The sequence below is a fragment of the Zingiber officinale genome, chromosome 5B (genome assembly GCF_018446385.1).
Source record: "Zingiber officinale cultivar Zhangliang chromosome 5B, Zo_v1.1, whole genome shotgun sequence".
Lineage (NCBI taxonomy): Eukaryota > Viridiplantae > Streptophyta > Magnoliopsida > Zingiberales > Zingiberaceae > Zingiber > Zingiber officinale.
The window spans coordinates 117,995,449-118,007,903 of record NC_055995.1 but is presented as its reverse complement, the minus strand read 5'-3'; the positions used below and the strand labels follow the sequence as shown (position 1 = coordinate 118,007,903).

Genomic DNA, 12,455 nt, shown 5'->3' with positions numbered 1-12,455 from the left:
TAATAATATACTACAATTGAGTCTCAAATTCTAGATCTTTAATTGATGTATTTATAGAAATTACTAATAAATTTTAAATAATTTTTTATATGAAAAAAAAATATATTTTAGACTTCACTAAAATTAATTAATAAATAGATAAATTTTTTTAAAAAAATAGTAAGTTAACATAAATTTTATTACAGTAATGTCGGTAAAATAAAAACTATTTATCTCATTAATTGAGGTAAAAAAAATCACGAAACAAAAAAATTGAAAAACCAGAGAGATCCAGCTACGCACTTTTTTTTAAAAAAAAATCCCATAATATAAATCGGGTCGTAGTGTTCGTTGTCGTGCGCTTATTGGACGGATGCCCTGAGTTGTATACGCCAAAAGCAGCAAGGTGTCTGCTGGCATGATGATCCTCCGCCGCCTTGATCGGCGGTCTCCACTCATTGCTGTCGCGTCCCGTTAGTTCCTCCCCAGAATCTACTCAAGCGGCAAAGATTCGGCGCGCAATGGACACGTCGGATGAGAGATAGATTGGGGGAGTTCTCATTGATTTCTAGGGAGGCGGTATAATGTATTTACTTTACATTTATGGTATGAGCCAATCATGGACCACAAGAGCCACAGATGCAGGTGCACTTGTTTAGGCAAAAGAATTTAATGCCAGAATCTGACCCACTAGCCCTGTTCACACCGGAGAAATCAGTAGGAAAGTAAAAAAAAAAAACAAAGGGAAAATTAACAAACAATAAAAATTGTCACTCGAGTTTGTTTATTCTTAAGATGAGAATCAATTTGACAAAGAACTAAAATATAATGGAAACATTAAATTTTTTTTTAAAAAAAAACAAGGGTGGTTGTGGAGCAAAATAAATAGTTTGAAATAGGAGAATATATAATAGCACGAATTTATATTTAACTATATATTCTTGAGAGTATCTTTCAAGTTGAGAATAATTGATGCATCTAACAAAAGGCATACTTGTTTTAACTTTTTTTGCGGGATAAATTCGCTTGTGGGACCGTGTACTTTGGCACTTGTTGCCTTCTCATTGCTAGCTTTTATGTATTTTTTTTCTTCTTTCCATGGTTAATGTCTCAAAAATAAATTTTAAGAAAATAGTTTTTGAATATATATGTTCACCCTAAGAACGTTTTTTTTATATAATTTAGATTGAGGTACACATCTTTTCCTAATACAATTTATGTAAACTTAGAGATAGACTTTTAATATATTCATTCAGATATATTTCTCTTACTTATTCTTCATTGTATAGATAAAAAGTAATTTTTTTTTTTTTTGATTGATACATGTATTCAATTTTTCGAACTGATTAATATTAAGATACACGATCCAATCTCAAAGAAATATTTTTATCAGCCATTCAAATGATTAACATTTTTAGATTTATCATCTCATTAGAGGAAAATCTCAACAGTATACCTAAGAGGCTAAGATTCAACTCTTAGATACTTGATTAACCATTTAGAAAACCCAACTCATCAACTTTTAACACTGGTAAATCATTGATTCGGTAAGAAATCTCAAAATGGCAAAACTTAGTTCATGTATTATCTTAAACCACCACCTGAGCTTGAATATAAATAAATAAATAAATATTAAGATGGTCTCCGCGAAGGGAGAGAGAGATGTCAATATGGTGTTTTTAAAAGCTTGAACACAAAAGCATTCTCATGTTCAAGTCTAGATAATAAAGTAATAATTATTCGTACCGAGTCATGCATGAATAATGGTGTTATCAGTTAATTAGTCCACGAGCTTGTACAAAGATCAACAGACAGCAGCCGATGGAACAGTAAAAGTTCTCGATAAATTAATTAAAAAATCACAATAATTGCCGTACTTATTACCATCTACCTATATAAGATCAAATGAACCGTCCTTAAGATCACTGTGGAGATTCTCAACAGCACGTACGCCAAGTTATCAGCATAGCATAGGTTTAATTAATCGCTACTGTTGTTCCAAATGATGCAGGCAAGCTTTATGTCAGGCATGTTACATGTCAGTGATTAATCGATATAGTAATAACCTTTTTAATTAAATAATAAGCAGGTGAAGCTCTTGGCATGGCATGCATCCACGAGCCACCTGAGTGCTGATGGTCCCTGACTCATTGATTGGATAACTTGGATCATGCTCTCTCCATTTGGGGGATGACGAAGAAGAACCTTAAAAAAAGGCTCCGCGTGCAGACTGGATCAGGTGTGGCTCCAAGAGTCGAGACTTTCTTAATACTCTTAGCTAGGAGATATGAGAAGATAAGCCCTACATTGTTAATGTTATGACGAGACGAGTGGATGCCATCAAGTGTCCTTCAGAGATAGCTAGATCATTGCTAGATGCAACCTACTTGCATGCTAAGTAAGATCAGTTGATCATTAAATTACTGACCTTAATTTCGATGCAAGAAGATTAAACAAAAAAACCAAGCCAATAAGAGAGTTGTAGTAAAGAGGGCATATGCCTTGGTAATATAGATAGCATCCTCCAGCAACCTATTCCTGAGTATAGGCATTAGGCAAGAGTCGCAAGACGCTGAATAATGAGGTACATATTCATTCCTCTAGTCATCCTGCACAGAATTTTTTAAATAAATATATAATTTACTGTAAATGTAATTGCTTACATAATCAAACTTTACAGTGCATTGCATCTATTTTCTCTTGAAGGTGCAGAAACAGTGCATCTCACACAGCAATTATTAATGCTCCCTGGATAATTATGATGCAACCTGATAAATTGTCGGAGGAATTATATATGCAACTTCAACTAGACCTGCACTTGCACAAATTTGACTACCATTTTCAATGAGGAAAAAGAAGGCCAGCTTATAGACTCCTACACGATCTTGAAGAGGTCATCATTATATTTCATGTACAACGCACTTTCAATCTACAGAATGATACAACATAGAGAAAAGCTAGGGCCGCCTTAGAATGGCCGTTAAGTGAGAGAAGCATTCGATTCACTGGACTTCTTCAGTTGCACCAGTATCATGGTCATGTTATCGCATCCCTCGCCAGTGAGCGTGGTTGGAGCCAAGCACCTGTCCAATACTTTTTCACATACTGCAGACAGGCAGCTCTCCTGCAGTCGGCAAGAGAAGCATCACCACGAGTGGGAAGATAAATTAAGAAAAATGCTTTCAATCTTTCATTGATAAGAAGAAACCAGCTATTTCAGTTAAATACAAACTACACGACACTATTCCGTGGTTTGCCTATTTACAGTCGAATGATTTATGTTGGTTGCATTGCATTGAAAGAGGCATTTGACGCCAAGCATTCAACTTGTTCAGAGGTCTTCGTTCGAAATGAAATACTTTTCTTTACCCAGTAAAACCAGATGCACATGCTAAAGAAACATCACGTAACAAGACTTCATGAAAAATTATGAGGGGGAAAATGAAGAATGAAACTCACCGTTCTAAGATCCTCATGGATGAAATCCACTAACTGTTGATTTGACATGCAATCCCTGGTATGACACGAGAAAAGGGCATCAAGCAGAAAAATTTAGTTCCTCACTAAATCAGGTTGATTTACTCTACCATCTAAAAAGTCATATATTTTGCGAAATAAAGTGTTTTTGAATTATTGCTAAAACAGGTCAGAACAGTGGCTCATGAGAAAAGTACACAAGTGGAATGGCACAGCTAGTATGACCCAACACAAATTCGGTGATACTGATGAATTATATACAAGAGAATGAAGAATTTTTCGTACTCAATCGAACATGAAAGACCAAATATATGCAGTATGCTTCGGTGCAAATGAAATGAGTCACCTAATCTAAGCATATACATACCAATCCATGTGAAATCGAGCAATTATAGGCAAAGAGAAATCCTATAATCTACTTAAAAACTTCCAGTATCATGAAAGTCCAGCATGAATTACAATTTAGAATATTGTCCGAGTAATTTGGTGAATTTTAAACAAGCAACATGAGAACATCACTGTGAAGACTAATCGACAATAATAAGCTTCCATTGTGATGTTTCTGGGTTTAAATTGCATCCAAGTATTTATGTAAGTCAAATGTCTATAAAAGCTCATTCAAATGTTATTACGAGTCATCTTGAAACTAGAATTGCTGATAAGGCTTACCAGACTCCATCACACGCTATAATAATGAACTCATCATCATCAGAAAGCTCCACCTGAAATTATAACATCAAATAATATATATGTTAAATATATAGATTAGGCTTCTTAACAACTCGAGCTTTTGGGCTAAAGAGTTAGTTGCCCAAGTTTAACATTCTATAAGAACAAAAGTTTCATGCTTATTGATACATATCCAAATTAAAGGGTTGGTTAGGATTTGGGTCAGTCGAGTCTACATTGCTCACCCACACGTGAAGGGAGAGGTTCTTGATTGCTGACATCCCAAATTTTTGAGATAAGTGCAACTTTAACAATGAATTGTGCAAACAAGCTGCAGTTAATATTCAAAATGGCCTTGCAAGCATTCACTGGTCTACACTCCTGCATTTACTCATCTAGTGCATGCACTTTGGTACACTCATGGTCTATGTAACCACCATCATTAAGTAAAATATTTAAAATGGGCTTAAATCCATCAATACTAAAACAGATCTGTCAAATACTCACAATATTAATGTCTGGATTGCAAGACAGAATTTGCTTTTCAGCAGATAAAAACTTATTTTGCTTGAATTCCACGTCACCTGCCATAAAGCTGTCTCTCAAAAGTGCAACACTTCATTAGACCATAAAAATTAAATTAATAACACTGGAAGTACCAATTGCTCTTGAGAGGTTTAAGCTTCCATTTACTCGCCCAGCATGAATAAACCCTCCTGCTTTTAGGATTCTTTCTTTCTCCTCGTCAAGATCTGGTTTGTGATCTGTTGACAAGCTGACAGCCTATCAAGGAAGAAAAAGAAGAAACAAACATACATGTAACTAAAATATCTTTCATCCAAGTATAAAATTTATTAATAGGATTCCTTGGCGACAAACCTGACCCTTCCTTGATAGCACACAGCGAGAATCACCAGCATTTGCAACAAAAAGTTGATTGTTTCTAATAACTGCCACACATGCTGTGCATCCAGATGCTGGCCCAGGAAAATCAGAATGTGGTCCCTGTGAAAGAATTGATGGGTTTTTAAGCTTCTGAACAGAAAAACAAAGTCATAAGATCATGTCTATTTTGCATGGGCATGGGCATGGGCATGAGGGGGAATTAGAGGGATACTATAGTTCATAATACCAAAAGACAAGCCAATCAACAAGTGAAGAGACTTAGTTTATTTAAAGAAATCCTGCTTGGCTGCTCCATAAAATGGACAACACTGCCCGAATTTAGTATGTCTGAACTTTCTAATGGAGAAACACAAGTCTCTCACAACTGATCCTTAGTGTGAGAGGTGGAACAAGATACACCAACTATCTTAGTAACTAAAATAAGTAATTAATTAGTTGAATAATTTCAGTTCCAATGGAACTAAAACTTAAATAAAAAAACTTGCATGTATTAATAGAATAACTGTATCATAGAAAAAATTCTCAAGATATTTCGGTCAACCCACATATGAGAAGACGTACAAATGCCAGTTTGTAAAGCAGCCTCTGTTCTGAAGATGCTAATGCATGACACATTAGGTAAATAGCTTAATTTCACATCGCTGTAGCATCCTAAAAGAACTGTAATTCTCCTGCAGATTCAATTGCTGAGATGACTCCAATATCTCTGGCACACTCTCAAGAGAGGAAGGAAAAAAAAATAGTAGCGTGGAAGTTTGATTTCCCTAAAATACTCCAAATGCAGAAAAAATACCTTCATACATATCATGACAAATCTCATAGTTGTGACTGATTGAATGTCACATTTAGTGACTAACACTTAGGACAATGAAATACAGAGTCCACTCAAAAAATTATCCATCCTTAAAAAAGCAACAAAAAAACCCAATTAAGTTAAACAAAATGGTACATTATAACATACTAGATACAGCTAAACAAGATCTAAGCATACTCAGAACATCATTAAATGCATATGGTACCTCCTCGTATGCCCATTCATCTGTGTGTTCATCAGAATGACTTCCCCTTGGGGACCATATCAAGCCCTCGATGTAGCCAGTGAATCTGTCCATTTTGTCTCCCAGAACAGCTAACTCCCGCCACCCTCTCTGGCCTCGCATCATCTCATCCATTCTATATTAAATAAAGTATAATATGCAATGATCTACCAGTTGTCTTTTATGGCACACCCAATATAATAAATATGAATGTCTAAGCTAAAGAGAGAATAGGAAATAGTTAAGATAGATATAGAATGATACCTAAAATATGCTCTTCGTAATGCAGCAGTTAGATCACCAAGAAGAATATCAAACTTGAGAACTTGAGTATGTAGATATTTTGCACAGAATTTAGCAACCACTTTTCCTGAAAAGATATAACTTCACAACTGGTTCACAGATGTGATATAAATGCATCTGACAGATATAGTAAGGTAAAAAGAGTCATAAAAGAGTGGTTATTATAATCAAATCAAGCTTTGCAATTGTAGTACACAGAAGTCCCTAAATTAAATGAGTGAGAAAATATAAATCTGCAGAACTAAAATAACAGTGTATATTGGAGGTGAAGCCCAAAGAGAAACAAGTTTCATCTAACTCATGCATAGAAGGATTTAATAGCAATTTGACTACAACTTACTATTATGTAAAGGATGAAAGATCACAGAATTTCATGTTAAAGAAAAATGGGACAAAATTACCGTAATAAAATTGATTTTGAGAATCTGAAAATTTAAGGAAATTGGAAGAATCTAGAGTAGAAAACTTACTCTTGTAAGACATTTAAATAGACACGGTATTGAGAGCATACAAGACAGTCACATGTGGATGTGATGGATATGGGGAAAAAGGTAGAACTATTATGAATTTCATTGCATCTTATGTTCTTATAATAAGGCTGAATAAGCATTTGATTATTTGAAGAGCGATAATAGCCATAGTAACCATTTCTTTACAAATTCTTGTGACACCCGAAGCTGGGGGGGGGGGGGGGGGGGGGGAATCGCTCGCTCGCTTCGTTAATGATGATCTTTTTGCAACAAAAACACAAAGTCAAGCTCCCCAATGCTAACACGAAGATTTACCACCTCAAGATGAGGTGACTAGTCCAACGATCCGACCCTCTCTCACACAACCACTATGAATACACTCCTTGTTAGAAACACTCCGGAGGTGGAGAAACCTCGTACAAGACTTCAATACAACAAGAAGAAAAGGAGAAGCTAATACAAACAAATCTTACAAGATTTACAACATTGAAACCCTAGCTTGCTCCTTCTTGTTTGTCCACCTCTTGGTCAACTTGGAAATGCAACACTTCCCTCTAAGTCTTCAAGAACTCCGGTGGTGAGTTGGAGAGAATCGGTGAAGATGTGAGAAAAGAGAGTGTGTCATTTGAAGTCGTCGAAGCGCTTTTACCTGCAACTTGCGCCAACGGTCATATCCCAATTGATCGATTAATCAATTGGGGAAGCTAGATCAATCCAAAGCACTTCTGTGTTCTCGCGAGAAGCCCCGGAATTGATTGGAAAGGCTCCCAATTAATTCAGCCCAGTAAACACTGTGCTTCATGAAAACCTTACGCCAATTGATCGATTGGAGTATCCCAATCGATCAGCTCGGTAGCCCTCTGTGCAAAATCACGATGCTTCCAATTGATCAATTGGTTGTATCGATCAACTGATCGATTCACCATGCCTCTTCGCGATGTCACTCCTAATCGATCCACTGATCGAATGGGCTCAATTGATCACCTGATCGATTGACCAAACCTAACTTACTTAACTCAAGTCTAGAGTTCCCAATCTCAACATTTGGTCAACCGTGACCTATTGGGACTCTGTCATGCCTAGCATCTGCTCAATCATGACCTGCTGAGACTTCGCCACCAACTGTCCGGTCAACCCTTTACCCACTTAGACTTTTCTCCTCATGCCAAGTGTCCGGTCAACTTTGACCCACTTGGACTTACTGTCTCGTGTCAAGTGTCCGGTCATCCATATGACCCACTTGGACTTCCACTCACTAGATGTCCAGTTAATCTTGGCCCACCTAGATTTTTACTTCACTAGGGCTTTCTCCTACCTTTATTCACTAGGACTTTCCCACCGGGCTTCACTTACCAGGATTTCCATCTGCCTAGTTTTATTTACTAAGACTTCTCAACTGTCTGGCTTCGTTCACCAGGATTTTCTCGTTGTCTACCTTCATCTACTATGACTTTCCAACTGTCTGGCTTCACTCACCGGGACTTTCTCATTGCCTAGCTTCACTCACTAAGGTTTTCACTTGGCTTCACTCACCAGACTTTTTCCATCTGCCTAGCTTCACTCACTAGGGCTTTCCAATTGCCTAGCTTTATTCACCAAGACTTTATAGTTGTCTGGCTTCACTCATCAGAACTTTCACACCAAGTGTCCGGTGAACATTGACCCACCTGGACTTATTTCTTCTGCCAACCTTCCCGTTGGTCTTGCCCTTGCCTAACCTCTAGTTAGGGCTTCCCAATCAATTATTGACCTACTTGACTCTTATGGTCAACCTTTGATCATCAGTTTCCCATATGGACAATTGCACCTACAATGTCCATATATTGTCAAATATCGAAACTCAAACATCAAGACCTGGTCAATTGCACCAACAAAAATATCTATAAAAATTGTAACATCATAACAAGATAATAGTTAACTACTTAATCCTAACTAATAGAATCGAATAGCCAGGAAAGGAGTCATTCCATCCATGATCCTATAAATGTTTGGACAATTTGAGATGGAATAATCCATTCCAAGGAATAACCCATTTCATTCCATCCATTCCATAGTTTAAGAGGACATCAACCTCTATTAAACACGTGAACTATACAAAATAAAATGCATGTGGTAAAATGTGTTGGATAAAACGTGTTTGATCAATCAAGTAGAAGATATTTAGCAGAGGGCTACGCTAGGAAAGAACATGAGTATGAATAAACCGTTTGATCAATCAAGTAGAACATGTGTTGAGTATGAACGAGTTTGATCAATCATAACAAGATACTAGGCCGCTTGGGGTGAGAGATATCACCTTTTGCCGTATGCAAAGATCTAGATAATGGTTGATGCATAAATCACAAAAATTACTACACGAGTATGAAGGAGTAGGAACTTATTATTCACTAAATTAATAAAACCTGGTGTCTGACACAAGAGAGAAAATAAACCTAGAGGTTTATGTACTAAAGCTATTTATTCAGTACATCCAGGTCTTCACATTATCTATCTAGTTTCTTAGGATGCTAATGAATCTACTTATCATAAAATGTAGACAAAGCCTAATCATTAGACGTACAAAGGTGATATGTCTGATTAATAATAAAAGAACTTTGCATAAGATAAATTAACTTCTAGCCTCTAGGAAACAGATTAAATTGAAAGCATTACCTCCATGACCATCATAAACACCAAAGAAAGATGTGCAATCATCAAGATCTGGCACAGCAGCATGCTGGAAATTGCATTGTAAGATAAATAATTGGTACACGGTTACACATATATTTCTTAATTAATAAACCAAATTACTGTGAACAAACTAGAAAATCTTTGTGTAATTCAATACTACATGGATAGTAATCAAAACTAGTATCAGCAAAAGCCAAATATATAATTGATACGATAATATCCATTCCATTAGTTCTTTATTACAATAATGAGATTCATCATATTGTGAATATGCCACAAACCTGAGCTGGTAGTGGACAAATTTCTTAAATTTGTTACCCTTTCACTTAGGAGACCGGACTAGGGGATGGTCGACAATGTAATTGCAAATCGCGGCCTCGATTCGGCCACAATTGGTTGTGATCCCTCTCTGGGTTCACCTTCCCACCCTAATTATAGTTTGGGTCGGGGTAGGTGCCTGGAAGCCGCCTACCCCTACCCAAACTACAATCTGGATGGGAAGGTGAACCTAGGGATGGATCGCAACCAATTGCGGCTGAATTACGGCTGTGATCCAACCACAATTGCATTGTGGACCATCTCCTGGTCTACAAAAAGTGGACCAGAGGATCCTCTCTCTTCACTCCATTCATGCAGATACATACACAGTACAATTAAGGAATTACTAGAACACTTGATAAAAAATCTTCACATTCATATACATGCAAAATAAAACAGAATTGTATAGAAATTTAATTCAAGATGGCATCTGGATTAAACAGATGATGATGGTGCAATCAAACTTATGTGATGTTTTTTTTTTTGGTTTCCATTTTCAATTTAACATTACAATGTTTTAGAATTTACCGCATCTTCCATATTTGCACGCCAACCTTGCATAGATGACAAACCAAACCTAAGTCTGGCATTCCCACCATCCTCAGAAAATTTGTCAGTTTTTGGACTGCTTAGGTAGATTCCCATACTGAGCCACAGGCATGGCCATTAAAAGTTTGTCAAAATGTACACGTATAAAGGAAAACAAAAGTAATCAAGCCGTATATGTACCATTACCTGTTATTCCCCAGAATTCTCCCTATACAACTTGCTACTGTCAAGAGAACAAGAAAAAAATCAGCAAATAAACAAATACAGTTAGGTTGAGCCAACAACTAATAAAAGATAAAATAAAATTCCTTGTATAATGTGTGATACATCTGTAGGAGTGATAGATTATCAAAAAGTAACTTAAATCTTTATTGTTTGCTGGAAAGAAAAGTAAACTTTTAATCCATCAACCCATGTTTCCAAATGATTTAATTCATCAACTATTTATTCAATCTTAGCATCAATAGCCACTACTGCATCTTCATGAATCCAGGGGAATGGTAAGTATCATCCCAGTATACTGTTGTTCTGTAAGAATCATTTGACATTACAGTGTTAACCTCTTTAATGTATCTAGATTATTATCTCAGAAAATTAACTAGAATAAAAGGTCTTAAATGTGGCCAATCACACTAAACTTGTATCAACGTGATATCAAGCATATATTTTAAAAGAAGAAGAAAAAAGTAATTAGGTGTTCACACATTTAATTGCATGATTACGTCACATATAGCAAGCTGCTGGAAACTTGCATTCCTTTTTACTACCATGGGTCATGCATTAGCAGCATACTGCAGGATCACGCACTGTCCCTGATCATGAGAAGTTATCATGCTGATGAGTCTTGGGCTTTCAGTTCTCTCACATACTCTGTTTAGATCGGCAAGATTTGTATATACTTGATGGCTCTACATCCCTCTCTTGAAGAACTATGAAAGGAAATTAGTCCATAAAATTGAATGGTTTCTTGATGGATAACTACTGGCTAATGATCCACATTGGCCAGTTTTGACTTTATAATGAGTGCATAATGTAGCTCCTTAAATTTCGATAATAGAACAAAAGAGCACAAGCGTACATTCAGCATATCATCAATAATATCCTTCGAAAAGAGAATACAGGATTCCTGGTCACTCGGTTATTTTAGACAGCTCAAAACCCATAATTACTGAGTCAACTCTCGGTTCATTAAAAAAGCACAAATTATAACTAAAAATCAGGACAGTTAGGCAATCATCACTTCAGTCCCGATAGAGTCTTCACTTCCATTCAAGAAAAAAAAAAAAGATGTCTGAAAGCCAAAGAACCATTACTTCGGCATAAATTTTTCACCAACAGATACACCACTACGATCGTCAGCATCGAAGGACGCTGGGGCCAAAAAGAATTCAAAAACAGGTCTTGTTCGTATGGATAGAGTAGATGCACAAGGAACGGATAAACAGAAGGAAAATTTTGTAAACCATCATAAAGTTCAACAGTACACGGAGATCAAACGAAGAGGGGAAACGGAAACCGCAGCGACGAAGCAAAGGATCGATTCCACGAAGAGACGATGCAAGAAAGAGACGGGATGCGATTGGCACATACCCACGAGGGCGCGTTGGATCGCTGCCGACGGTGGATTGGAGCAGTTTGATGAAGAAGGGAAAATGGGCGGAGGAAAAAATAAAGAAGAAAAAAAAAGGGACGGCACGGCAGGAACGCCAGGATTTATTAGAGACGAAGAAAGGGAGATATTTTTTTTAAAGGATTTTTGTATTATCCTTTTTTTTATTTTAGGGCCAACTTTTTTTGACTGCATTAATCTCATAGATGCCACGTGTCCATCATTCAATGGTTAAACCAGATGGAGGAGAAGATGGAAGAACCGGCGGCGAGGAGGAATTAAAATAAAATAAAATAAAATAATTAAAAAGTTTTATCTATCTTCTTCAGAGATCAAAGTCTATCATGATAATTACGAGTTGGAGATGTTGATATATAATTGCCTATTCAATTTAGTTTAAATATTAATAAAAAAAAGAAGTTTAAATTGCATTCGAATAAGACAGTCATGATCTTCATAAAATTTATT

The 12,455-nt window shown here is 36.5% G+C and overlaps 1 protein-coding gene across 8 annotated transcripts; it reads right to left on the bottom strand.

Annotated features, from left to right (window-relative positions):
* Positions 1-2,717: 2,717 nt before the first annotated feature.
* On the bottom strand, positions 2,718-12,106 carry LOC121985526 (probable protein phosphatase 2C 11). 8 transcript variants are annotated; one of them, XM_042539030.1, is made up of 13 exons: positions 11,969-12,106; positions 11,146-11,307; positions 10,565-10,601; positions 10,358-10,475; positions 9,494-9,557; positions 6,333-6,438; positions 6,051-6,204; positions 5,005-5,130; positions 4,785-4,908; positions 4,633-4,709; positions 4,126-4,178; positions 3,439-3,493; positions 2,718-3,103 (listed from the first exon to the last, which is right to left on the bottom strand). In XM_042539030.1, the coding sequence occupies exons 2-13, from the start codon at positions 11,153-11,155 to the stop codon at positions 2,960-2,962; spliced, it is 1,068 nt and encodes a 355-aa protein (XP_042394964.1). In that variant the 5' UTR covers positions 11,156-11,307; positions 11,969-12,106; the 3' UTR covers positions 2,718-2,959. The 8 variants fall into 8 exon arrangements, with proteins under 8 accessions (XP_042394964.1, XP_042394965.1, XP_042394962.1 ...); XM_042539031.1 differs by having other exon boundaries at positions 10,565-10,598; XM_042539028.1 differs by lacking the exons at positions 11,146-11,307; positions 11,969-12,106 and adding exons at positions 11,692-11,749; positions 11,842-11,862.
* Between the last annotated feature and the right edge of the window lie 349 nt (positions 12,107-12,455).